General features: G+C 52.6%; 12 protein-coding genes across 12 annotated transcripts; 7 read left to right on the forward strand and 5 right to left on the reverse strand.

The window, feature by feature from the left end:
* Positions 1 to 379: 379 nt before the first annotated feature.
* RHO25_008336 (uncharacterized protein) lies at positions 380 to 4,222 on the forward strand (the record flags this gene model as incomplete). Its single annotated transcript, XM_023600469.2, has 1 exon — positions 380 to 4,222. The coding sequence occupies one exon, from the start codon at positions 380 to 382 to the stop codon at positions 4,220 to 4,222; it is 3,843 nt and encodes a 1,280-aa protein (XP_023448835.1).
* A 482-nt stretch (positions 4,223 to 4,704) lies between these two features.
* On the forward strand, positions 4,705 to 6,036 carry RHO25_008337 (uncharacterized protein; the record flags this gene model as incomplete). Its single annotated transcript, XM_065603050.1, has 1 exon — positions 4,705 to 6,036. The coding sequence occupies one exon, from the start codon at positions 4,705 to 4,707 to the stop codon at positions 6,034 to 6,036; it is 1,332 nt and encodes a 443-aa protein (XP_065459122.1).
* A 160-nt stretch (positions 6,037 to 6,196) lies between these two features.
* Positions 6,197 to 7,999, forward strand: RHO25_008338 (uncharacterized protein; the record flags this gene model as incomplete). Its single annotated transcript, XM_065603051.1, has 1 exon — positions 6,197 to 7,999. One exon carries the CDS (start codon positions 6,197 to 6,199, stop codon positions 7,997 to 7,999), a length of 1,803 nt encoding a protein of 600 aa, XP_065459123.1.
* A 206-nt stretch (positions 8,000 to 8,205) lies between these two features.
* On the reverse strand, positions 8,206 to 8,956 carry RHO25_008339 (uncharacterized protein; the record flags this gene model as incomplete). Its single annotated transcript, XM_023600471.2, has 2 exons — positions 8,206 to 8,590; positions 8,661 to 8,956. 2 exons carry the CDS (start codon positions 8,954 to 8,956, stop codon positions 8,206 to 8,208), a joined length of 681 nt encoding a protein of 226 aa, XP_023448880.1.
* A 603-nt stretch (positions 8,957 to 9,559) lies between these two features.
* On the forward strand, positions 9,560 to 10,798 carry RHO25_008340 (uncharacterized protein; the record flags this gene model as incomplete). The annotated part of the gene is made up of 1 exon (XM_023600472.2): positions 9,560 to 10,798. The coding sequence occupies one exon, from the start codon at positions 9,560 to 9,562 to the stop codon at positions 10,796 to 10,798; it is 1,239 nt and encodes a 412-aa protein (XP_023448916.1).
* A 569-nt stretch (positions 10,799 to 11,367) lies between these two features.
* Positions 11,368 to 11,979, reverse strand: UBC12 (NEDD8-conjugating protein ubc12; the record flags this gene model as incomplete). The annotated part of the gene is made up of 2 exons (XM_023600473.2): positions 11,368 to 11,810; positions 11,874 to 11,979. The coding sequence occupies 2 exons, from the start codon at positions 11,977 to 11,979 to the stop codon at positions 11,368 to 11,370; spliced, it is 549 nt and encodes a 182-aa protein (XP_023449470.1).
* A 908-nt stretch (positions 11,980 to 12,887) lies between these two features.
* Positions 12,888 to 15,976, reverse strand: RHO25_008342 (uncharacterized protein; the record flags this gene model as incomplete). Its single annotated transcript, XM_023600474.2, has 2 exons — positions 12,888 to 15,878; positions 15,941 to 15,976. The coding sequence occupies 2 exons, from the start codon at positions 15,974 to 15,976 to the stop codon at positions 12,888 to 12,890; spliced, it is 3,027 nt and encodes a 1,008-aa protein (XP_023449578.1).
* A 2,909-nt stretch (positions 15,977 to 18,885) lies between these two features.
* Positions 18,886 to 19,290, reverse strand: RHO25_008343 (uncharacterized protein; the record flags this gene model as incomplete). The annotated part of the gene is made up of 1 exon (XM_065603052.1): positions 18,886 to 19,290. One exon carries the CDS (start codon positions 19,288 to 19,290, stop codon positions 18,886 to 18,888), a length of 405 nt encoding a protein of 134 aa, XP_065459124.1.
* A 2,065-nt stretch (positions 19,291 to 21,355) lies between these two features.
* On the reverse strand, positions 21,356 to 22,626 carry RO4 (Actin-like protein; the record flags this gene model as incomplete). Its single annotated transcript, XM_023600476.2, has 3 exons — positions 21,356 to 21,387; positions 21,447 to 22,254; positions 22,324 to 22,626. 3 exons carry the CDS (start codon positions 22,624 to 22,626, stop codon positions 21,356 to 21,358), a joined length of 1,143 nt encoding a protein of 380 aa, XP_023448682.1.
* Positions 22,627 to 23,213: 587 nt separating this feature from the next.
* On the forward strand, positions 23,214 to 23,603 carry RHO25_008345 (uncharacterized protein; the record flags this gene model as incomplete). Its single annotated transcript, XM_023600477.1, has 1 exon — positions 23,214 to 23,603. The coding sequence occupies one exon, from the start codon at positions 23,214 to 23,216 to the stop codon at positions 23,601 to 23,603; it is 390 nt and encodes a 129-aa protein (XP_023449042.1).
* A 389-nt stretch (positions 23,604 to 23,992) lies between these two features.
* Positions 23,993 to 24,905, forward strand: RHO25_008346 (uncharacterized protein; the record flags this gene model as incomplete). The annotated part of the gene is made up of 2 exons (XM_023600478.2): positions 23,993 to 24,737; positions 24,790 to 24,905. The coding sequence occupies 2 exons, from the start codon at positions 23,993 to 23,995 to the stop codon at positions 24,903 to 24,905; spliced, it is 861 nt and encodes a 286-aa protein (XP_023448836.1).
* A 561-nt stretch (positions 24,906 to 25,466) lies between these two features.
* Positions 25,467 to 25,884, forward strand: RHO25_008347 (uncharacterized protein; the record flags this gene model as incomplete). Its single annotated transcript, XM_023600479.1, has 2 exons — positions 25,467 to 25,608; positions 25,661 to 25,884. The coding sequence occupies 2 exons, from the start codon at positions 25,467 to 25,469 to the stop codon at positions 25,882 to 25,884; spliced, it is 366 nt and encodes a 121-aa protein (XP_023448831.1).
* Between the last annotated feature and the right edge of the window lie 60 nt (positions 25,885 to 25,944).

Below are 25,944 nucleotides of genomic sequence, written 5' to 3' on the forward strand. Positions count from 1 at the left end.
GGTAACGGTCTTATCAGAACATCGGCTTCTCCGCTCGGAATAATCTGCGCCAACAGCCACATTGTAGCAACAACCAAGCGGTGCTTAGCAGACGCGAGAATGCTGCACAATGCCTGCTAGTCATCATGGATCTGGAACGATGGCGTAGATCAAGCAGCGCGCCGCAACCTTCAGCTCTTCCTTTGCGTTCGACAAGACGACAACTGACTAGCAACTATCCTATCTTCGCGCTCTCGCTTCATTCTGTCCTAACGCAGCTGTGGATTCAGTAACCTAGCCGCAGTTGCTGTCGATCGCTGCGTCGCTAGCTTTTGAACCATGCCGCGAAGCATCAATACATGATACAGCAATAGTCCACTCCTGTATACGGAACTCTACAATGGTGCCGCGCGCGGCAACCTTACTGTTCGCTTTGGTAGGGACGAGCGCCGCAGTAGGCGATCCTAGACCATTCCATGGGCCATACCGAGTTCCCAAAGCATACGAACGTCGAGCCGACATCAACAAGCCTCCATTCCCTCTTGGCACAGGAACTACCGCTCTCACATCCAGCAAGGCCGAGACGCTACAGGAGACGTCGACCGCTGTAGCTGGTGCACTAGAAAGCAGCCATGCAGCGACATCGACGGCATCTGATGCCACTCCGCAAACGCAGTCGAGCACCGCAGCCCAGAGTGAACTTGTGCCAACATATTCGGACACAGGAACACAGGCTCGCAATAGCAGCAGCCCATCCACACAACAATCAGTTCTGTCCCCGGCATCCAGTACCGCACAAGTGCCTACGACAAGCCTGCTCCACGAGACCGAGGCGCGCCAGACCGGTAGCAATGGCACTGGTCGAATACCAGGCTCACCAAATATCACAACCGTTGCACCGACAGACGCAATCGTATCCAGCTCAAGAGCTGCAGAAAACAGTGGCTGGATTCTGACAGGCAACACGACAACATCGCGCTCACTGCCACGGATTGCAAACAGCAGCAGTAGCAGCAGACTTTCTCTTTCGAACATTAGTTCGAGGCTGTTTCCTTCGTCCCTGGCAATAGTACCTTCTGGACACGGGCCGTTCACTGGAAACCTCACTGCAGTGCACACCTTCAACCCGCCGCGGCCGACCATCTGTTCCGGCGCAACGCTCAACATCAAAAACGCATCACTAGACTATTGGTACGCACAGACTTACACGCAAGTCGACTCCACGTTTTTGATCGAGTTCAACGAGAACGATACATCGACTGGCTGGACTCTGTTACCTGCGACAGGCACGCTGGACATCACTTCGGCCATCGCCAATCCAGAATGCTCATCCACCACATCTTTCGCTGCAGATATTAGCCAATCCGGAGTGGAGTACTACTGCTCAGAAACACCAACGCCGGCAGCAAAGTCCACGAGTGTTGTTGAGCAGACTGCTTACATACAGCCAAATGCGACTACCTCGAATGGCGAAATACCGGATGTGGTCATCGCACCAACACCAGCCGCGATCACGGTGGCGAATGCTGCTGGGACAAGTACGTATCATGCTGGGACTTCGGTCGTGCATTTCTCCCAATATGAAATTGTGAGCAAGCAGCCATATCGACATTGGAATGGCAGCCAGGGTTGCTTGGAATCTGCACAAGTATACGACCTGCCCGAACCCGCAAGTTTCGAGTACCAAGAAGAAACAACCGTGAACGAATCACTTGCAGTCGGGAAACTGGGCCGATTCAATGCCGCTCTGCTTCGAGTTCTTAGCAGTGCGGACGTGGAGCTTCCCAGGAATGTGGCATTGGGAGATCTCGAGGCTGAACCAACGGTCGTTGTTGTGGTTGAAAAGGTCGTCGCTGCTGCTGCCGCCATTCCTCTGGGCTTTGTATCACCATCGCCAAAGCTGGAAACACCCACGGCTACTTTACCACCTGGTCTTTCTTTCGAAGCCACGACTCCCACAGAGCCAGGTTCGACATTCGTACCGATCACAGCACACGTTGAGAGGTCAGCTGAGAGCCTCGACGTGCCCAGCAAGACAACTAAGAAAGCGACTACCCCTCAAAACACAGGTGGGGCGGGCGTCGACTCCAATATCGTCACCGAGGATGGCGAAGATACCGATGATGATAATGATAGCAGGCTCTTGATCTCGGTGCCTTTTGTTGCTCATCTTGAGAACAGTGCTGTTACGCTCGCAGTGCCACTCAATCCCACTAATACTCAAAACGTGGTCACGGCTCAATTTAGTGGGCGAGTGGTAACCGCGACCAGGCTACCAGGCGCAAGCCCAATTCAAGGTGGAGATGCCAATGTCGGCCGAATCGTATCCATCATACAAGGTGCTGCGCAGCCCACCAACGCACTCGAGGTGCTGAACCAAGCGCAGGCAACGTTCTCTGCGAATAGTCCGGCGAGCGCTATTGCTGCCGGTCTCGGCTTAACTCCACTTCCTGGCGACAGCGATGATTTACCTTTGGCTTTACCGCTGGATTTGGGCTCTCAAGGGTCTGGACTATCAAATAATGAGCTCGTCCGGCCATTGATCATCGGTACTTCTGTCTTCTCTGCTACAAGAGTAGGCGAAGGACTTGTGATTGAGGATCAAACAGTGGTCGCGGGCGGCGCACCTATAACCGTAGCTGATCACGCGGTATCATTGAGTCCAGGTGCTACAGCCCTAGCTGTAGGAGGCAATGTGGTGAATGTTGGAGGTGTCTCCGGTCTGGACGGCGCTGCGAATGCTCCAATGCTGACCCTCGGCGATACAGTCCTTGGTGCCACAAGAGTGGCGGCTGGTTTTATTGTGGCTGGACAGACACTGTCAGCAGGAGGTGCGTCAGTCACTGTCGGCGGCTCTGCCATCTCCTTGAATGAGGACGCTACTGAGATCACGATCGGTGGATCTACTGTCAACATGGCGCCTCAAGGCAATGTCGGCGCTGCCGCGAACATTCCTGTGATCCAGGTCGGCACCGATCGATTCACAGCCAATGCTGCTACCCAGTTCAATATCGATGGGACGATCCTCACCCCTGGAGGTCAAGTCGTTGCAGCCGGAACCACAATCAGTCTGGGAACAAGTGCGACGGCACTCATAATCGACGGCACATCGCAGCAGCTTTCGCCACCGGTCATCACGCCTGCACCTCTCCTGACCATTGGAGGCATTGTATACAGACCAAATTTAGGTTCAACGTATGACATCGACTCCACCTTCCTGACTCCCGGAGGGGAGGTCGTGGTATCGGGTACGACGATATCACTTCCCACGACAGGCGCAAGTGTTATCATAAACGGGATTGCGCGTCCCATTGCTACAGGCCAGCCGAGTGAAGCGGATTTTATCACCATAACAGCGCCGCCGGCGTTATTTCTCAATGGGAGGATCGTCGCCCCGAATGCCGGAACATCGTATATCGTTTCTGGTCAGACGCTGTCGCCTGGTGGCTTCATCACACTCGAGAGACCATACGGAACAGAAGTGATATCACTGAACTCCGCAGCCAATCAAATTGTGCGGACAGCTAATGGGCAGTCCTACACGTCGTATGTTGGTATGGTCGGAGCAGCACCTGGAGGAGCTCCAGTCTTGACCATCGACGATGAGACATACTCCGCAATCGAGTACAATGTCGGATCTGGCGCAACATATCTCATAGACGACCAGACACTGAAACCCGGAGGTGTGATCACAATAGAGCGCTCGAATGGCAAGGAAACAATCTCCTTACTTCCTGCTGGAACTGCCATTGTTCTCGGGTCCAATGGTGTCACGAGCACTTCAGTCATTGACGATGCGTATGGCGTTCGTCCGACTCGAGCGCCAGTACTCACGATTGGAGGCGAGACTTTCACGGCTATCAACAATGGCGCAACGTACAACATCGATGGCCGAACGCTGACTCAAGGAGAGGTAGAGACGGTGACAGTCAAAGGACAGACGTACATTGTCAGTCTGTCACCTTACGCCACAATATTGGAGGTTGTTGAGGTCGGAGCGAATGGAAGGGCTATCACAACCATTTTCGAGACTCTGTTTCCCGCTACAGCAGCTGCTGCCACCACGACGAGTACTGAGTCAAGCAACGGTGCGTCCACGACAGCCAGGGCTTCTGGATCGAGCAGCTCACCCACAGAGGCTTCGAGCGCTGATGACCAGAGTGGAGCTTTACACTCAGCCTCTGCCACACTCGCTGTTATTTTGCTGGTGATCAGCTCTTTGGCGATGGCTATCTGGCTATGATCATGCAACTCCTTCGCAATTATTGTTTGAAAGCATTTACTTCTCACGAAGCATATGAATGGCGTTTACTTTGTCGGAGATATAATGTACTAGTGGGCCGTGACCCAATGCAGCGTTCTTCCACAGATTGGCAAAAAGCATCTTTAGCGGAAATCTTGGAATGCGGCATTCTGGATGGAGTTGTCGAATTGGCAGAGCTGGACAGGATTGAACCAGGACATTCCTTCATTGCAGGAGCTGGGCGCAATGATTTGCAGAAAGCTATACTTTAGTCGCTAAACAGTCGGAAATATAGGCATCTCAAATGCCCGAGGACGCGTAATCGCCCTGTAGACTTTCGGCCGGGGGACTCGTGCTCCTAGCGGTGACAGGGACCTTTATTCTACAACACGTGGCGCTGTCTTTCCCTTCTTGAAAATGTCAATAATGGATGCTGAGGTATACAGACAGCGCCGTGGCGGTTGTCCTTACCTCCACACAACATGGCAACGGCATCTGCAACGCAGGAAGACCAAATTCTGGAAACCTCATTCATAATCCCGAATCTGCATTGCCCGACCTGCATAACTCACATCACATCTTTGATGGACGGATTGAAGCCAGCGCCAGTGATCAGGTGTATCTCCATCGTAAACCACATCGTCACTGTCGATCATAGCTGCCAGATCTTGGTCACAACGATCCGCGATTTACTCCGGTCCAATGGCTACGATGTTTTCGGTATCATTCTCGATTCTGCTTCGAATGAGCACATTCACAAGCCATCACAGCTGGGCATTTCACTAGCACAAGCCGTTCAACAATGGGACCCAGAACGAAAGGAAGAAGTGCACGACAACACGCGCCTAATGCATCTCGCCAATTGCCAGATGTGCGCAGCACATCAAGGATCGGTGAAATGGAAGAACAGCTCGTTGTCTGTCGTTGTGAGCGGCTCGGAAGATGCTCCAAAAGACTTCTCGGCTCTGATCTCGATTGATGGCATGACTTGTAGTGCTTGTGTTAGCACTGTCACAAATGCGCTACAGGCTATTCCGGCTGTGCGGAGAGCTGATGTATCTCTTGTCAGTCGCAGTGCGACGGTCTCGTTCAGATCAAATGAGGCAGAGACGACGACGAAAGAACTTCTTGGCGCTTTGGAGGATGCTGGGTATGATGTTCAGCTTGTTGAGTTGAAAGCTATTGAGCAAAGGACGGTCAAGGCTGTTGCATCAGACAGCGAGAGTGCCACGGTTCGAACGGTCAACCTGGAGGTCTACGGCATGCACTGTCCACAATGTCCGGAGCGTGTCCTCCAGACAATGTCAGGACTGGGAGTCGATATCAAGAAGCCACCCACGCTCGAGGAACCTTTCATTACGATCTCATACATCCCGGACGTTCCACGTCTCTCAATTCGCCGAATCATACGCGAACTCAATGCTCTGGATCGCTCTTTCGTGGTCTCAATCCACAAACCAATAACAATCGAGGAACGTTCACGACAAATGCTACGCCGAGATCGTCGCGCTATCACAATGCGTGCCATACTGGCTGGTATTATCGCAATCCCAAGCCTCGTTATTGGAGTCGTGTATATGAACTTCGTACCGAAGCAATATTCCGGCTATAAATATCTCATGCGAAATTTACATGGCGTATCTCGAGCAGAATGGACTACCTTCATCATGGCAACTCCATCCAGTCTACTTCTTCGCCGCAGATTACTTTCACGAAAAGACGCTCAAAGATCTCTGGGCACTTTGGAGACCTGGAAGTCCTGTACCTATCGGAAGAAGATTTTATCGTTTTGGCAATATGAATATGCTGATTAGTTTGGGGACGACGATCGCGTATTTTGCCTCCGTGGGACAATTGATCGTCAGCGCTGTGAGGGATGTGCCGAGTTTAGAGGGCGCTTCCAGACAATCGTATTTCGACTCGGTTGTATTTCTGACATTTTTCCTCTTACTCGGTAGACTTGCTGAAGCGACTATGAAAGCCAAAGCAGGCGATGCAGTCTCTGCTCTGGGAAACTTGAGGCCTACGACGGCTAGTCTCGTGGTTCAAGATGACAAAGACGATGTACCTACGACGGAAACCGTGGATGTAGACTTCATCGACACAGGAGATGTGATTCGAATACCAAATGGCGCAAGCCCTCCCTGTGATGGAGCGTTGTTGAACGAATTGGCGGGAATGGATGAGTCGAGTCTCACGGGTGAGTCTCGTTTGGTTAAGAAACAGCAAGGGGATATCATCTTCTCTGGAACAATCAACAAGGGTTCACCATTGGCCATCAAAGTCACTAACCCCATCGGCTCGTCCATTCTCGATTCTCTGATCCAAGTCGTTCGCGAAGGACAAGGAAAACGAGCACCGGTGGAGCGAGTGGCAGATCTTCTCACCGCATATTTTGTTCCTGTGATCACCGCAATCGCAATCCTAACTTGGGTCATCTGGCTGACATTGGGACTCTCTGGAGCACTACCTGACGATTATCTCGACGTTGATATCGGCGGCTGGCCCTTCTGGTCCCTCCAATTCGCAATCGCCGTGTTCATCATCGCTTGTCCATGTGGCCTTGGTTTAGCAGCGCCAACAGCACTCTTCGTTGGCGGTGGATTGGCGGCAAAGCACGGGATCCTTGTCAAAGGCGGAGGTGAAGCATTTCAGGAGGCTAGTAATCTGGATGTTGTTGTCTTTGATAAGACTGGAACATTGACGCTTGGTATCGAGCCGAAGATTGTGGAGTGTGAGGTATTTGAAGATGCTTGTGGTCTGGATCGGGCTACTGTACTTGGCATGCTTGGATGTATGGAGGAGAACAGCTCTCATCCTTTGGCGAGAGCTGCTGTTGAGTTCGTAAACTCAAATCAAGCGGTCGCAGTGGAAGCCCTCGAGATTGAAGAAGTAGGCGGTCGTGGACTCAAGGGCCTCATGAGAGCCGCTCGTGACGAAGACGCTCCCATGGAGATTCTGGTGGGCAATGAAGTGTTCCTCGAAGACCACTCCGTACCAATAACATCCACCATCTCAACGACTCTTCACTCCTGGAAATCCCAAGGAAACTCGATCCTCCTCTTCGCATGCCGTCCAGCAACAAAACAATGGAATCTAGCAGGCATCTTCGCCGCATCCGATCCTCCACGCCCCGAAGCAGCACAAGTCATCAAATCCCTACAAACCAAAGGAATCGACGTCTGGATGCTATCCGGCGACAACCCCAGTACCGCCGCAACCATCGGCCAAAAAGTCGGCATCTCTCCAAGCAACATCATCGCAGGCGTACTTCCCACCGAAAAGGCAGATAAGATCAAATATTTGCAACGTGCCCTGCGACCCAAATACAGAAGAGGTCTTCAACGGATCCTCGGAAAGAAACACAACCAAGTCACTATCGCCATGGTCGGCGACGGCATCAACGACGCTCCCGCTCTTTCAGCAGCAGACGTTGGTATCGCTGTTGCTTCAGGCTCAGACGTTGCTATTCAGTCTGCCTCTTTCATCCTCATGCAATCGGATCTTCGAGCGGTGTTGACGCTCGTGAGTCTAAGCAGGGCTGTGTTTCGAAGAGTCATAATGAATTTCTGCTGGGCGGCAGTGTATAATTTAATCGCTTTGCCAGTTGCTGCGGGAGTGTTGTATCCGGTGAGAACGAGTAGTGGTGACCATGTGAGATTGGATCCTGCGTGGGCGGCTCTGGCGATGGCGGGGAGTAGTTTGAGTGTTGTAACGAGTAGTCTGTTGTTGAGGAGTAGGATTCCTTGGGGGGTGGGGTATAGGGCGGCGGAGTGAAGGAAAATATGTTGGCTTCCCGCTGTATAGGATGAGAGAGGTAGGGTGGCTTATATAGTGATAGTGGGAGTAGTTTCTCATTGTCAAGCTAAATGTTGTCGACAGCGCTCGAAACCAGAAATATGCGTTAAATATCCACATTGCTGAAGATCTGATCGACATCTTTTTCCTGCACTTAGCCTCGCTGTCAGTCCCTGCCGAGATTCCTACTGCTGTAAAGGAAACCCAATTCCCAACAACAACGCCGGCTCATCTACATTATGATGTTGATAGCTCAGCACTCCCACCCCACCAGGCTCCATCATCAAACTCAACGGAAACGACAACTCATACCCCAACCACCTTCTCGCGAACGCTCTAGTCGTATGCCCATGGGCGACGATTACGACGTCTTTCGGCTCCGCATCCTTCATATGCGGAGCTTGCAAGGCTTTGATCTCGGCAATGACAGCATCTAATCGAGCTGTAACTTGTTCGGGTGATTCGCCGTTTACGCAGCCATCGCGCCAGATGTCCCACGATCGATCAATGTCTAGGCCTTCGGACTTGCGGTTTGTGCGGATTTGAGAGGGCGTGAGGCCTTCGTAGTCACTTGGTGGGATATACGTGTTAACCTTGCTTTACATCTCAAGAAAACGGGTGTGGTTCAATAGGGACTTACCCATAATCCCACTCCGCAATCTCTTCTCGAATTTCGTAACCTTCAGTTTGTCCAGAAAGCAATTCGTACGTCTTGATCGCTCTCGTCCGTGGCGAAACGAGGACTTTGGCGATTTTCTTGGGATCGAGCAGTTTGCCTTCGCCGTAGACAATGCGCCCTGTTCCTCGGACTTGATCTTCACCTTCTGCTGTCATCGGGATGTCTGTTTTGCCTGTGTGTTGCCCAGACATGCTCCATTCTGTTTGTCCATGGCGGATCAGGAAGACCCTTGGTGTGGAAGCGTCTTTGTCAGGCATTCTGCTGAGTTACGTTCAAGTTAAGTATATTGTTATGTGAAATGTAGCCGAAGAGATATGAAGTGGTAGATCGTCAGTAGAATACTTTCCGTTGAGGTCATTGTCGGCCGATGAAAAGCCGTGGGGGCGGACTTGCCCGTGGACATGAAGGCTGCATATGCTCTTTGTAGACTCACTGCCTTGACTCTCAGTTTGTTTTCATTCCAAGCGATGAGAGCGTACAGGATGAGCGGCAACACGGCGATCAAAAGATTTGAGGAGATCTGTTGCCAGGGATGACGGCATTTCAGGCGGCCTTGGCACTCCAGACTCCAATGCTTTCTCCGCTTGCAATGACATCCAGACATCTACTCCGCCCTGCCACCTGCTGGAAAATCTGCCTTTTGCAGCAGGATTTTTCGTTGGAGTATAGCACCGTCGCTGAATTGGCTCGCAGTAGCTGACGCCCTGAAGTCGACAAGTCTCTGTCATCTCGCTGCTCGCTAGCAGGTACCGGATCAGGAAAGCTGTCTTGGGGCTGTGGATCCACTTTAACGCTGGTATATCTCGACTCGAAGGCCGCTCGACGAGGAAGAAACAAGATCACAAATTAAGGACATCACCATGGATAAGGTAGTCTATGTCGTCAAGTCCATTCTGGGGATGCCACGGGCAGCGAAAGCATGGTATAACCATCCTAAATTCATGAACTACCAAGACCTGGACTGGGGTCTTTCCGGCTACCTGCTCATTGCCTGTGTGGTCGGCATCATTACAGTCGTCGTATACGCCAACTCCATTGGCTCCGACGTGACTAACAGAGACGGGCATTATGGCATTGGCGCTGGAGGCGATGCAAAAGCAGATCCGAATAGACCACCAATTCCGCCACCCACAACTATCACGTCGCTTCGTGTCTACCCCATCAAGTCGTGCCGCGGCTTCGAGGTTGACTCAACACGTTTGCGAAAATCTGGCCTCACGCTGGACCGTAACTGGATGTTCATCGACAAGGCCACCCGAAAATTCCTCACAATCCGCGGCGACCCTTCCATGACCCTCATCGACACCGCAATCAGCGACGGCGAAGGCGAATTCCAAGGCCAACAAATGCTCGACATCAGCATCCACAACACCGAAGGCCGAGTCACCATTCCCGCCTTCCCAACCCAATCCTGGCTAGACTCCAACACCACCCTCGAAACCGTCGAAATCTGGGAACAAAACACAGACGGCTACATCTACAGTGAAGAAATCAACTCCCTCTTCTCCAAATTCTTCGACAAACCCGTCTGTCTCGTCTACAAAGGTCCCACGCACCGCCTCGTGGCCATAAACGGCAAACCAGAACTCTACGGCAAAGATGTCCCGCATCACTTCGCAGACGTCATGTCCCTCCAGATCGCCAGCGAAGCCTCCATCAAAGACCTCAACAAACGTCTCAATATCCCCCAAGGTTCCCCAGAAACTCTCACAATCGAACGTTTCCGGCCCAACATCATCATTCGCGGCCGTGATGACCACCCTTGGGAAGAAGATACCTGGAAACGGATCCGAATTTCCACTTCTCTTCCTCACGAAGAAGCACTCTATAAACTCGATCTCGACGTCGTGGCGCGATGCGCGAGATGTCAGGTTCCCAATGTGAATCCCGATACGGCAGAGAAGAATCCCAAGCAGCCGTGGGATACGCTGATGAAATTTCGAAGAGTGGATGAGGGTGGGCCGGCGAAGTATAAGCCTTGCTTTGGTATGATGTGTATTCCGAAGAATGAGGGCAAAGTTGCTGTGGGTGCTAAGTTGGAGGTGCTGGAGACGACGGATAAGCATTTGTATTCTTTGAGGGCCTTTAAGGACTTGTAAGGGAGGAATGACGGGTTATTGTTGGTTGAGTCTAGCAAAGTCTGCGCAATGCGAAAGTAATAAGAATGCTGGGAGTATTAGCGATATGCCAAAAGTAACGTAGCGTGCAAGCACATGAATCCCGAGATCAAGAGGCCTGCTATTTGATATGAATGTGCTGCGCCCACTTGACTGGCTTTGCTTCGTTGAGGGTCACGCTGTGAACTTAATACAGAATCATCTAAATTCCGAATGTCGACAAGTCGATGATCAATACCAGCGACAAAAACAATGTAACGACTAGGTGTATCTCGGTGCCTCATGCAGGTCCTCTATGTATGATGTACCCTGTCCCGCACCCGACTACTCCTATGGTATCTCGGTCAGACTGAAGCAAATCTTTGACGCTGGAAAATGCACTGTACGTCGACCTGGTGAAGTTTCTCTCCTTCTGCTCGGCCAGTAATACTGCCTGTGCCGCTCCTTGGGCTCCCCGCCCTCACCGTGCCAGTCCGGCCTTCTCCCGTCCGATACTCTTGATGCTTGTGAAGCTGCTTGAATATGCAGGTCCGATGTGTACGTCTTGTCTCTCACTTCATGACCCGATCGAACGCCTCGCCCTTCACACTTCCTCCCGCCATCGCACTCCTGACATTCCTCTTGAATCGGTCCCGGTCGCTCATGAGGTCGTTCGCGGCGTCCTTGTTCAGCGGGTCACTGGCGTTCGGCTCCAAGAACAAGAACTGTAGCCCCACTATGACCGCGTTCAGATTGAGAACTGGTTTCCAGTCTTCTCGGAGGATGTTCAGGCAGACGTTGCCCTCAAGATCGATGTTCGGATGGTAGATCTTCTCTTTGCATTTGACTTTCGGTGGCTCGTGTGGGAAATTCTGGCTGATTGCGAAGGAGAAGTTGAAAACACCGCCTTTGTACAGGCCTTCGTCGGGTGTGAGTGTGAGTGTGAAGTTGAGGATGTCGTCAGGGTTCGGGAAATGCGTCTTCATCGTGGAGCCGAGGGAAAGTTCCGACAGATCTGGAAATGTGAGTCAGTACGCACGTCGTTGCCGTCGCTGTGGAGAGGTATGGTATGACTGACCTTTCTGTACGCGCAGTTGCGCTGCTGTCACCTTCTTCTTCTTCGCCCCGCCAGCAGCAGCCTCGCTCTTCTGCTGCTGCTGCTTCATGCTCCATATTTTCAGCATTTTGGCGACCGTCGGCGAGTGGCCGCAGGTGTGTCGCAGGTCGCGTCGGTGGTGATGGTGAGGGAAGGTAAGGGCGGAGGTTGTTGTACAGGCGGAGAGCGAATCGCGTGACTAAGTGGCTAGCGGCAAGTGGCAGCGAGAGTGACGAGTTGGTATCGATAAGTAGGGTCGGCGAAAGTTCGCGGGCGCTGTGTGGCGCTGTGGTTCACTTTCAGGCACCCAGGCAGCAGGCAACAGCTGACTGCGACTTCACCTGCACCTATTCACCTGCGTTCCTTCGGCACGCTGTCGGGTGCGTCGGGAGCCTGAAGACGTTTCCGCTCAAGTTCCAGCCGTTCGAATTCCAGTTTGCGTTTGGCGTTGCTGATGGAGATTTCGCTCCACGATGAGTAGACTTTGGCGAAAATGGTTGGCCCGAGGAAGATGAGCGATCCGAAGATGACCAGCCGACGGAGGCCTCTACGCGGTGACAGCATTCCAATCCGGGACGTTATTCGACTTATATCAAGTGAGAGTGGAAATGGAATACTGATATGCTGATGAAGAGAAGGAGAAGTGGAGCAGCGCCTCAAGCTTCAAGCCACAATGACGGCCAATGGCTCGGTGCTCCACTCGTCTGGCTTTTGACTTGGGCAATTGCGTCGCCAACCACACATTGCACAATGCACACAGACAACGCGAGATGGCACGTTATTCCGATGCTATGAGGGTAGCAAGCACAGCACGAACTTGTTCAAGCCACTCAGATTGGACGAAGCACAATATAGGCAGAGTGTCGGTAATCCATCGAATCACTTTCTCGCTCATGCTATCGAACACAGTAACCATGTCTGCGCTCTCGTAGTACCACATATATCGTACACACATAGTCGGGTATCTCCTCCAAAAAGGTCAACGCGGCACCCGGCTCACGTCTCAAACACCTCCTGTACGCCACTCCAATCACCAGCAGCCCGCTTATCCCAATATCCTCCAGTTTGTTTCAACATCCACACTTCCTCGTCGCCGTCGACATTGGCGACTTTCTCGAAGAATTGTGGCTTCCATGTCTGTCCATGACTTTCCAAAACCTTCCTCCGAGCGCGTTGCCTCTCTTCCAGACGTGCCTTCAATCCTTCGGCCTTGTCCACGTCTCCAGCTTCCAGTGCCTGCTGATCTGGTCGAAGACGAGAATCGGTCGGCGGCAAGTGATTGGCCTCGACTTCGGTAATCTCGTTGAGAGCTGCTGCGAAGCTGGTGTATCCATAGACCTTGGCTGCGTTAGGCACCAAAGAGCCGACTTTGAAGATCGTCTCGTCTGTGTCTGTTCGCTTCAGGCTGTCGGTCCACTTTCCTACAAGCTCCACGCCGGTTGGGGTTTCGCCTTCGAAAATCTGAACGGTGACATCCTCGCTGCGTCCGGAAAACATGCCGCCTGCCTTGAAGGACACCACAGCACGCATACCATTGGTCTCGCTTTGGATAGTCATCGTTTGCACTGGCTCGACATACTTCTCGCCGGCGATAACGTTGCGCAAGAAGCACGTTGCTTGATTCCACGAGAACCTCTCGCCGGAAGCATGCAGCACCACTCGTGCTCTGCCATCGTTGTTGAGTTCGACTGACTTGCCCCAGAATTTCTGCTCCGGCTTTGGCGACTGTGCGTAGCACCAGCCTCCATTCGCGAGGCTTTCGGCCTGGCACGCCATGCGAACAGGATGATGGCTGACTTTCTCGGCAACGAAGCGGAAACCCAAGTCTTCTCGTACAAGTTCGAATGTTTCTCCAAGCATGGGGTTGAACGGCTTGCGTAGTGCCCGCTCTTTTACACGATTGTAGGAGAAGAATGATACCGCGAATGCCGAAACGTACATCAAGCGCTCCGTGGGCGTGCTGGCTCCTGCTGCTGCATCGAGCAGCTGAGAATATTCAACACTCTCGGCCAAACGCTGAAGCAGAGAAGTCGGCTCATTGGCTGTGACGGGCATAGCGACTTGACTGAGATCCTTGCCTGCATTCTTCCTCAAGAATCCAATGATGCTCGGAGGGGGCTGCTTCGGTCCAGTAACAGTGGTTCGTCGCTTGACCCGCGGTAACGGCAACGGTGGCAGCTTGTCCGGTACTTTCGGATACAATGCTGACTCTGCGCTCTTTCCTGCCGCGGAAAAAAGTACCGATCCCGCAGGTCGTTCACCAGCATCACTACTAGTGTCAGAATCTGCCTCGGAACGATCATCGAAAAGATCCTCTTCCTCGTTCTGTTTAGTGAGATCGCTGGAACGCCGTATGTTAAGCAGCTGTGACGGGTTCTCGCCTCCATCGGTCGCGTCAAAGAACTCTTGATCATCGATCGAATCCAGTGACAGTCTTGAGTTTGCTGTTGGCACTGGCGGCTGCCTTCGCGTCTTGCTTTGCGCGATCAAGTCGGAGAACTCTGACACGACTTTGTTCAGATCCTGAAGAAGCGCTATGCAACGTTCGTGGACATCAGCATCTGCCATTTGATTCGAGGCTTCGAGATTCTGTCCACTCGGACGCTTTCGTACACTCAAGCCACCTGGCTGAGGGGAGCTGGCTCCTGCTGTGCTGGGCGATGGTACCGCCAGCTGCGCGGATACGCTTCTGCGGAACAGAGCAGTTGAGTTGCGCTCTACGCTTGATTGTCGCTTCCAGAATGGCCGCTTGCTGTCTCTCTTCTCGTCAACCTCAGGGAAGTATTGGTTGGCCGAGTCGTATGACAAAGGACTGCCGTTGTTGCTACTACTGGCAGATGTGGTCAATCCAAGGCCATTACCTCCGGATCCAGATGTGTATTTCGGATCGGTGTCCTTCGCCAAACCTCTGACGGCATCGCGTGTACCAGACACCTTGCTAACCAATTGCTCCACGCGTGCCCACTCGCGTTCCTCTTCAGGATTGGGACTCCTTGGCATCGGGAGGTCTTTGAAGTTCTTCAATGGCGTCCCTGGACCTGGAGTCGTCACTGCTGTACGCGATGCTCGATCCAAGGCATCCCTCCAACCCTCGTAGTCCTTTTTGTTCAGCGCCTTGAGATGCCATACTTCTGCACCAGAGTCGACTGAGAACTCCTTTGTGTTCTCATCCACGCCGACTGCGCACAGTGAGAGAGGCACCGCACCACGCAGCGCAGAAGAATGCCGATTTCTATAGTATGAAAGCGTCGAGCTTGTGAAGTCCAGCGAGAAGAATCGCTTGGCATATCCCTGACCCTTCTTTCGCCTCTTCTTGTAAAGTGTGCCGGTGTAGAATGTGGTTCCCTCGATGCCCTTTGTCTCTACTCCGCCTTTCGAATGTGGTCTCGGATCTTCCAACACTGCACGATGCAGATTTGATGCCAGAGAGTCGCTCGAATCGTTCGCGGGTCTTAGTGAAGGACTGCTGCTCTTGCCACTGACGGTATTACCGCTGTTGCTTGAAAACGCCTGCGAATAGTGGAGGTGGTGTCCTGACTTCGGCGGCGAGTTGGTAGGATGGGTCATGAGCACGAGCGTGACCTGCTTCGATGTCTGTTTCGAGAAAGTGTTGTCGAAAACCAGGCCATATGCTCCTCCTTCTCCGCCTGGCACGTCGTAGCGGCCCATGGCTACTTTGTCCGCCTCACATCTTCCAGCCCATGCCACAGACTTGATTCCCACATTGTGCAGCTTTTCCACCACGTCCCCCTTGCCCTCTGTGACTGAAGGGCGGCGCGGCACCTGCTTCGGCCTCTCTACTCCATCGAGGGCGGGTGTAGTTGGGATGTCCTTCGCATTGTTCTCGACGATCTCCTCGCTCGGTAGGCTGCCATTTCGTGTGCCTGGGTGCTTGAAGATGCCGAAGTTGATGCTCTTTTTGTTGGGTTGTATGGACCACGAGATCGAATGTTGCTCCGGTACCTGAATCCAGCGTACGACGTAGCTCTAAGGCAGAAACGAACGTCAGCTCACGTCGAGCATGCCGAACTCTGTTGCTGCTACCGTACCTTGGAGTGCACAATGATCTGCTCTATTCCAGCCATAATCCGGTGCACATGGAAGAGATTGCAGGGCGTGTACACTGCTGACTATTCATATGACTCTGGCTCGTTGTGCGCCCATAATATTCGGCATGCGGCGGATCAGATGTCAACAAAGCTGTGGCCCGTAAAGCTGGCTGGGATGGCTAGCTGGCGTTCTCGGTGGTCGGCGACAGCTTCACCCCCGTTCGGCGATGACTTCGTGCGTAGCAGGAACGGGCTGGAAATAAAGAAACCGGTTTGCTAAGCTGATAGCGTCACTACTGGAAGCGAGGATGAGAATATGGCGCGGATGTGCTGAGCAGGTGCAGAAAGGCGAACGTGTTCTATTTCCTGCCTGCTGACGATGATGTCGCTGCACCATGTGCGCGAGCGCGCCTCTCTTCAGCCCTGTTTGACGGGCCGATGCCGAGGATCATCAAACCACTTTCTCCCTCACATGCTCTCCTATTGATTATTGTGCTGTGCCTGCGTGGTTCCCCCCTGGTGCGTCTGTTTGCTGACGAGGCCTTTGGCCTTCAGTGCATGAGCCAAGCGAGTCGGTCGCATCGAACTCACCTCAATCGAGAATACGGCGAATACGCAATACGAAAGCACTTTTCTCTTTTACGATTGGCTGGCGCGTTGCAGCCATTGGACAGAGCGAATGCGAGCGCACTTTCCTGCTGCCTGCCTGCAATGCGCCCACATCAATGTGGAGTGCATATATTGCTCCATGACGACTGGCGTCCAGAGAAAATGCAGAATTGAATTGTGGACCAACCACAGAACTGTGCCGAATTCAAACCATCATGCCAATGCTGCAGCGACAGCGACAAACAAGTTCCGGGCCCGGAAATGAAGTCGTCCGCGCGTGCCACGGTGGTCTGGACGAAGTCGAGTTCAGTAGACGACGCTTGAGCCCCACCAGCAGAAACCACGTCCTTACATGCAAAGGTGAATTCTCCGACTTGCCTCAGATTCTGTCGGGAACAAGAATGAGGATCCGAGGCCGGCCTACCTCTGGGCAGCAAGATGGAGTCCCGGAGAGAATGAGATTTGCATGTTTCTCACGACCTTGATTCTTGACCTGTGTCTCTTGGAAAGTTGGAGTGCCTACAAATCGATGCGGAACGTAGAGGTACAAGGAGCAAAGAGATGCTGTATTTCCTCTAGCAAGGCACGCAGTTTTGAAAGCGCATAATTTGCGGCACGGTTCTATTTTGCTTTCCGCCACGAGGCCAGGACAAGCGCGATGTCATTTCATATCGTGGCTATCAAGAGCGACATGGTTGGAGCGTAGGTCCAAGCTAGACAAATACTCCCGTGAACTGTCAGGCAGCGTATGGCCAAGAGCGATGGCAGTGGCGAAATCAGGCAACGAAACTGCCAAGAGCGTCCTAGGAGCAGCTTATACAAAGTCAATGTAGTTCACGACTATCGCGATTCCATTGCCATTGCAATTGCGACTCAAAAATGGCTTCTTCGAATGAGCACGCCAGCAATGATACGGAACCAGGGCGCCTCTGCCCAATCTGCTGCGCAGCAGACATACCTTCCTCAGTAAAAACTCATTCCCTCCCTCACCCACTCCATCTCGAAATACAACTCACAAACAACAGGTCATAGACCACTTCATCACCTCAAACCAAGACTACCACAACCAACTCCTCTGTCATTTCGTACTCATTGACAGCATAACAGAAACCTACACCACCGAAACCGAAATCGGCGACATGGAAGACGAACAAAACCGAACAATAACCTCTCCAGACTCACCCTTCAAAAACAAAACCCCAGCAGAATGCCAACGACTACTTTTCAAATTACGTCAGGAAACAGAATCAGATATAGATTACACTTCCTTCGTAATCATGGACGAGAGGTCATTACGAGATGAGACGGTACTTCTGGTTCTAGCAGAAGATAAAGAATCCATTGAAGATGATGGGATTTGTTCTATTCGAGTCTCGTTCGAGATCGCGCAATGGCGTCTTGCGGGATATATGATTGGAGATTTGGATCCTGCGGAGGATAAATGGACGGCAGAAGAGAGGACGGAAGACAGGGTGTTGAGAGACGGGATGGATCTGGAATGTGGATGTCTTAGTCAACGACTTCATGATGAGGGGAGGATGCATAGTAATAATGCAGGTGAGGGGTGATGTGCGACGTGATGCAGGCATTGGCTTCGAGGAGTAAAGTTGAGTCAATTTTATGCAGTTGAGGGATCATGCCAAACGGAGCAAGAACAGAACGGGAAGGACAGGACAGCTGGAAAGCTGGAAAGTAAAAGTGTTCAGGATCGATCTTTCGATTCAATGTTTGTACGTAATACAACATTCCTTCCATTCTCCACCTCCACCAAAATAACTTCTTCTTCCTTCGATTTGTGCCGTAGCAGGCGCCCTCGGCCACGAGAAAGAGAAACACACAACAGGGTATCATTCTCGCCGGTTGTCACACATGAGATAGTAAAGTACAAAGCAGACAGGAAAATCAACCCAATATCAACAAAACTTTTTCGTGGTTTCCCAATGCCATGCCAGGCAAGGTTTCCTCCAAATACAAGAACGCCGTGATGCTTTTATGGTTGTTTGCTGCCGATTTCGAGGGGGTTGTCGGGCAGCTATGCATAGCCAAAGGGGGTTTGAAAATGTGCCCGACCGGGTAGAAAGTTGGTGAGAGTCAAAGCTCTCTCCATGAAAGGAGAATCAGTCGCCGCCAGCGCCGTCGCTTTTTGATCATGCGAAATGATGCGAGAATCAAGAACCAGCTCGCTTAAAAAAGGTAGTTGTCGTTCGTAAAAAGGTCGTAAGAGAGATCGGTCTGCACAGCCAAGAAGAGGAAATCACCGAACGATCAGCAGCACTTGCTGATCGATCGAGGCGGCTGTGAGACATTGCAGCGTCCTAAAACGGAGCGTGCTTGGCCTACGATGAGCGTCGGCTGAAGATGGAGGAGAACATGCCGGACTCGCGTCGGGTGTTGGCAGGTCGGTCGGAGGAATCGCTTGCCGAAGAGCTGGTCGAGTTCTTGCGGAGGGATGAAGATGAGACGCGGTCGTCTTGAACGGTGTTGCCTGCGCCTCCACGGCCGATGCGATAGACTGGAGTGGCGGCAGTCTCGCGAGCCTTGAGCATCTCCTCGTCGAATTGGAAGATGTTCTCTTCAGTTTCGGTGATGGTGTTGCCCATGCCTCCGCGGCCGGTGGTCATTGTGCGCTTGAAAGGACGAGTGAGAGAAATGCGCGACGCTGGGCCAGTGGCGTTGTGGCCAGAAGTGAGATCCTCAGCCTTGTAGCGGTGGTAGTTGCCAGCGCCGCCACGTCCGCCCATGATGTAGCCTCCCGATCGGGGAACGGACGGGTGTGGTTCACAGACGGAGTATCGTGAAGACATTTCGAGTGTGTTGTGATGTGGCGTTGTATGTGAGAACGTGTAGAGTGTGGTGTGCAGTAGCGACACGAGACAGGTGGGTTGATAGCAGGTCCGTAGCAGTGGTGGCGTGTTGTTGTATATGTGAAGTGAGGAAGGAATGCGAGCACCTACCTGGGCAGGAATAATATACCTTTGTCACTGCGTCTCTTGGTCCTCCGCATTGACGGGGCCCACGGTCGCCAGTGATCAAGGCAGATCCATCACGCGGCCAGCTGGGTTCCTTGGCTGGGAACGCGCTTTGCAGTTAACTGCTAGAGGCAAAAATCTCTGAGCGCTGGCTGAGGTGTCTCTCACGTACCGCAGCTAAGCGACTAGCGGCAAATCCGTGTGAAGAGGCTCCGGGGGCGTCTGGGCGCGTGAATGGCGTCGTCTGCGAAAAATTTTGCGCCCATGATTCGCCTTCGCAGCGTCACTGCGCCATGCCCACACGTCCATGATGGCATGTCCAGGTGTTTTGGCGACGATAGCATCATCCTGGGCCTGCTTTCGCTCATCATTGTGACTGGCGATGTCCGGAATTGCAAGTCACAGGTCACGCCTCCGCCACGGCTCCCAAGTCATGTGTGCACGCAAGCGCCGTCTTAATTCGCTCGGCAACGTCCCGCCTAGTTTCCTGGGGGTAACAGAAACCGCTGCCAGAGTTTCTATTACCCCCTCAGAACTCACGATGTTTCCTCTTTTGTACTGGCGTGACGACACTTTGATGGTGCATCATGCTGAGGAGCGAGCACGCTCTCTCTCCGCGTGATCCAGGTGCTCGCTTGCTCCGACTGCTTGGCAGCGCCCGCCCACGTGTCGCGCATCGCCATCTCGGACTGGGAGGAGCATCATTCCCTCTCAGAACCATCTGGAACGCCGTCTGACTGCTGCAGGAACAGACGCCGCATGCGGACCACCTTCTGCTTTGCGATCAAGGAGAGAAGCCCGAACAGCAATGATCTGGCAGTGCAGCTCGATCCTCCGCATATTCCATCACAGAGCCAGGTGGGCGGGCCAAATTCCGAAGCCCGAACGTTTTTACATAGCCATCGAGATGTCTCTATCCACATGCACCCACCGACGCACTACGTTGTCACGAGTATTCTGAGGCACGCACAAACGCATCTGGCGCCCATTGTCGCCATTTTAGCGCCGGTAAATGTAGTCAGCAGATCCATCACAAAGCAGTCAGTCCAGCAAGGACATCCTAATTCACTGGCCTAGACTTCCGCAGCGTTTCGCGATTGGCTCGTGTCCGGACAATGTGCGAGCGGGGGGTCAATGGCCAAATGAAGAATGCTTTTGGCACTGTAGCATTGTGCTCAGCAAGTCACGACAAATTGTTCTGATCAAGTTTTGGTCTCGGGTGTCCAATGTGGCTCTCGTGGACGCGACCATCGATACGGGCATTGCATGGCACGCCTATCTGCTCTGTCGTGCTACTTTGGACTGTTACTTTCATCACTCTTCAAATCTCCTGTCTTCTCAGGTCGGTCACCGGCACCACAGCAGCCACGTTTATGGTGCTCAGTGGCTCGTCGCTTCCCCGCAAGCCAAGGTCTAGCGTTGTGCGGTGAGCGGAGACGGTGCTCTCCATGTGCAGCCTTGCCGTACCTGAGACTAGACCGCGACGCTAGTACGTGATGGTTAAGTAAAAGTTGATCTGCTGCTCCGCTGTTTTGCAGCTCTAGTAGCATGACGCCGTCTCCACGATGCTACATCCTCATCCACCACCGGAAGCACGTTTGTGCCTCGAAGCCCGCTGATGCGGACGTTGAACTAATCAGAGGACGACACGAAGGGGTAGCAGCGGTGTTACGAGGAGGTTCGGATCGAGCTGTCAGCAACTCATGGGGTCGTCGTGCTTGGCTGCAGGTGGTGTAGAGGCCGTCGATGTCGTTGGGGGTCGTGGAGAGCATGAACCGTGCGGAGCCGCGTTCGAATGGAATCATTGAAAGTAGCCGCTGGGGTATCTTACGCATGCTCAAGCAAACTTCTGGTGGATAATGTCCGGGTCTGGTACGCATTAGCTAATACACCCGATGACGATCGAGGGTATGGGGATCGTGACTTACTCTCATGCCAATCATCAATCGTCACATACATCTTCCTGAATGTGCTCAAGCCAGCCAGGATACTGCCTCCGATCCACGTGCTCCACAGTCTCTCGGGAGGCGCAAATATCTTGATGCGCATGTCCTTGACTGCCAGGCGCTGGACTTCGTGGAGCAGCCTATCACCGAATCCTTTGATCATTGTCGAACCGCCGGAAAGCACAATGTTGCCGAATAGCGCCTTGCGCAGGTCCATGTCAGTGCGATTGATCGAATCCACGACAATTTGATGCAGACCGGGCCATTCGAGTCCGATCAATTCCGGCTCGAAGAGAATCTCTGTTGCTCGGAATCTCTCTGAGCCGATCTTCAACTTCTTGCCATCAGGTAGCGTATACTCGATGGTCTTGCTCTCCCCGCCGCGGTTGCTGGCATTCAGCCATTCCTTTTCCTCTTTCTTGGGGTCCAGAGCAACATATGACACCTTCTCTTTGATCTGCTTGACGATCTCTTTCTCGGCACTGGTGTGGAATACGTTGCCTCCCTTCCTCAATAGTCGCTGCAGCTCTTCCGTGACATCTCGTCCAGCCACGTCTATCCGCCGTATGCTGTTTGGGATCGCGAAGCCTTCGTAGACTGGCACGGCGTGCGACACTCCGTCACCAGCATCCAGCACAATACCTGTTGTTCGTCCAGAAGCATATAGCGAAAGCACAGCCTGTATTGACGTGTACAGAGCAGGCACGTTGAAGGTCTCGAACAGGATTTGCGCGGCCATATCCCGATTGGCACGTGGGTTGAGAGGTGCTTCGGTGAGCAGAATGGGGTGCTGTGCGTATGTTAGTCCAACAATGCCGAACGCTGCCACCTTCGTCGACTGACCTCAGCCTCGACATACCTCTTCACTCAGCGTTTTCAGCTCATCTGTGTAGATGTGGTGCCAGATCTTCTCCATGTCGTCCCAGTCGGTGACTATGCCATGTTCCAAGGGGTAGCGGAGCTTGAGTAGTCCTCGCAACTCTTCCGCGCGCTTTCCTATGAAGACATCACCTTCTAATCCTCCTGCAAGTACCCGTAGATGTTTCGGGCGGCCGACGAAGGACGGAAAGTAGCTGCGTGGTTTGTCCTCGCCAGCATATCCGGCTCGAATGGTGCCGCTGCCATTGTCGATGACGATGGGCGTGTTGTGCAGGTCGCCCATAGTCGCGAAGTCTTGCTGTTGCCGTCGGGCAGCGTACTACCGGCGAGTTCGTATCATATAGCGCGGTCGTGAATGCGTGGTGGAGTGGTCGCGACGCGCTGGATGTTTCGTTGTTGATTGACGTGCCGAACTTCCGCCGACCGCCTCACTTGCAATTTCACAGTCTCTCTGTGGAAGTGACGTTCTGCTTCCCCACACAAACAGCGATCACATTCCAGGTCGGCTTGAGCAGCAATGCGGCCGGTGAGCGACAACATGGTCGAATAGGCAGCTATCGACGCTAAGTCAGGCACAGGATCCTGTCGGTGCTAGAAATTCCCGTGCGCATCTTCAGGATGCGGAAACACCCAAACTCAGCTCTACCCAATCTCCGGGACCGAGTATATGAGCTTCCTGTAAGTCTGCATCGACAATTCTGATAGCATCCTTACACACAGCCGCATCACTACGATCGACTTCGTTCCAGCAGATTCAAGCCACACCAATCCGACCCAAGCGAGTGCAGCAACTTCCAATCACAACAGGACAGGAACAAGGGTTCAAAAGCAAGCGCAACCGCAGAACTATCTCAAGACAACACAACAGCAATGTCTATCTCACAATCGAACTGGATTCGCTATGTCTGCGGAGCTTTTGGCGCAATCTTCATCGGCTTCGGAATCAACTGTTTGGTCAACCCAGTCCTAGCTCTGTCCTTCTTCGAGCTCTCCTACTCGGACTTGCCAGATCAGAGAATGTTCGCCGACGCCATGCTCATGGCATATGGCTATCGAGATTGCTTCATGGGATTCGCAATGTTGGCACCAGCATACTATGGAAGCCCAAAAGCCCTAGGCTGGATCATGTTGGCAGCAAGCAGTGTCGCCGCCGTAGACGGCTGGGTCTGCTACTCGATCGTCGGAGCTGGAGAAATGAACCATTGGGGCTACGCGCCCATGTTGGCTATAGTCGGCGCTCCGTTGATTGCAGGCCTTTGAGAATGAATTGAGCGAGAGTGAATAGAGTGACTGACTCCGCGCCAACAGGTATCAAGCGCAGGAAAGATAACTCCGAATACCATGTGATGTACATATATCTCAAATCGAGTCCAAACATCAATCATTGCCTCTCAAGTTCTCTTCCTTGCGGCAATCACGGCTCCTTGCTGCGTCTCTCATGCCGCAGCAGGAGCCTTTGATATGCACTTATGTGCCTCAGGCAGCAATTTTCAGCTGGTGACCCTGCCCGAGACCTCGGCTGCCGGATCTCGACTTCACGCCTTGACGACTCAGCACATAAGTATTCGAGTTCACAGTACCTTCTGAGGTAGTTGAAAGAGAAGGAATAGGAAACGATACGAAGCGCACAAATCACAGATCAATTCATCATGGCACCACAAGACTACAGCTGCGAGTTCTTCAACGTAACGCAACCCATCGAAAATGTCGCAGTCGTCGAAATCGACCGGCCCAAAAAGCTCAACTCCTTCACCAGCCAAATGTTCACAGACCTAGGCAACATCTTCAAGAAACTCTCTCACGATCCAGACGTCCGAGCTATTGTTCTTACAGCCGTGGGAGACCGAGCCTTCACAGCTGGATTAGACGTCACAGCCGCCGCCGATGGACCTCTCATCAAAGGCTCAGGAGCTGGAGAAGAACGAGATACTGCCCGGAAAGCATGGGACCTCCGTCGGCATATCAAGGAAATCCAAGAACCTGTCAGCGAGATCGAAAAGTGTGAGAAGCCTGTTATTTGTGTCATGCATGGCATTTCCTATGGCGCCGCTATTGATATTAGCACATGTTGCGACGTAAGAATATGTTCGAACGATACAACGTTCTCTGTGAGAGAGGTTGCGATCGGTCTTGCTGCAGATGTTGGCACTCTGACTCGATTACCTCATACCCTGGTGCCGATGAGCTGGATTAAGGATATTTGTTTGACTGCAAGAGATTTCAGCGCCGAGGAGGCGTTGAGGATGGGATTTGTCAGTGGAGTGTATGACAACAAGAAGGCCGCATTGGACAGAGGATTAGAGCTGGCGAAATTGATTGCTGAGAAGAGCCCAATTGCTGTGCAAGGGACCAAGGCTGTGATCAACTACTCGAGAGATCATTCTGTTGAAGATGGTAAGTGGCCTGAGTTCGTGCTTTTCTTGATTGTGTCTAACAATGTCTGCAGGTCTCGACTACATTGCTGTTTGGAACGCCGCCATGCTTCAGACAAAGGATGTCAGCGACGCTCTCCTGGCTGGTTTGGGGAAAAACAAAAGGAAGCCCGTGTTCGCAAAACTATGAGGTATCTAATAAGAGATCTGGAAGGAATGGACATTTTATATCATAATTCCGGCCGTGCAGCTTGAAAGTTGAGCAAAACCATGCAGTTGCAGTGTGCTCCTGCCCAAGACCATGCGTTGTATTCTCGCCACATCAAGGGTTTCCCGAGGCATGTAGCTCTACTGCTGGAAAGCTCAGAAGCCAGCATCAGAAGTGAGTATTCATGTCCAGATTAAGTACACGGACATCTGATCCGCCATCTAGTGAATGAAAGCAACTTCAAGGGGCTGACCTAGCTTCTTATTCACTCGCTACTCACCTATTATTCACTACCTCTGTGAGTCATAAATGCTCTTTTGATTGTCAACAGCCTGTCTTCTTTCGCTTTGCACTCTCAGCGCAAGAACATCCGCTCCGAGCATTCAGCAACAGTGATCCCAAATCGAATTCCAAACACTTCACCTCCTCCTGGTCTGCTACTCGAGCAGTATTAGAACTTGACCCGATCGCAGAGGTACTGAACAAGGTACGTATTGCTGGAAAGTGCTCGCATCTCGAACATCACTAAGCATTCAGAAACAGATGGCAGACCTCACGGAAGGCTTGCTGCTCCTACTCGAGCACAAGACCGGCAAATACTACGAGCAAACGGGAAAAGAGAGGATGACCCCACACGGACATGCTGCAGTCGAAGAGATCGAGTTGGTGATCATGCTCTCGAAAAGTGAGTTCATGATTTGTAACAGTTCTTGACTGAGCACTAACTCCCATGCTAGACCCAGACATCCGCGTGTGCCGCAAGGCCATCGAACCAGGCAAGACGACCATCGAGATCTACAAATCCGACTTGTACAACAAGGAGGAGAAAGCTGCGTTGGGCGAGAAGGCGGAGTCGAAGGAGGAGGTTCCGTGGCTGGAATTCCTGGGCTATGCGTATGCTGGCCACAAGTTCACGGAGGTCGTGATCCTTGTGCCAGAGGACGTCGCGAAGCCGAAGTAGTGGTGTGCCGGTCTGCCGATGGGCAGAGTGGATAAGGCTGGCAGCCGGTTGCAATGCCTC

The sequence above is a fragment of the Cercospora beticola genome, chromosome 5 (genome assembly GCF_033473495.1).
Source record: "Cercospora beticola chromosome 5, complete sequence".
NCBI classification, from domain to species: domain Eukaryota; kingdom Fungi; phylum Ascomycota; class Dothideomycetes; order Mycosphaerellales; family Mycosphaerellaceae; genus Cercospora; species Cercospora beticola.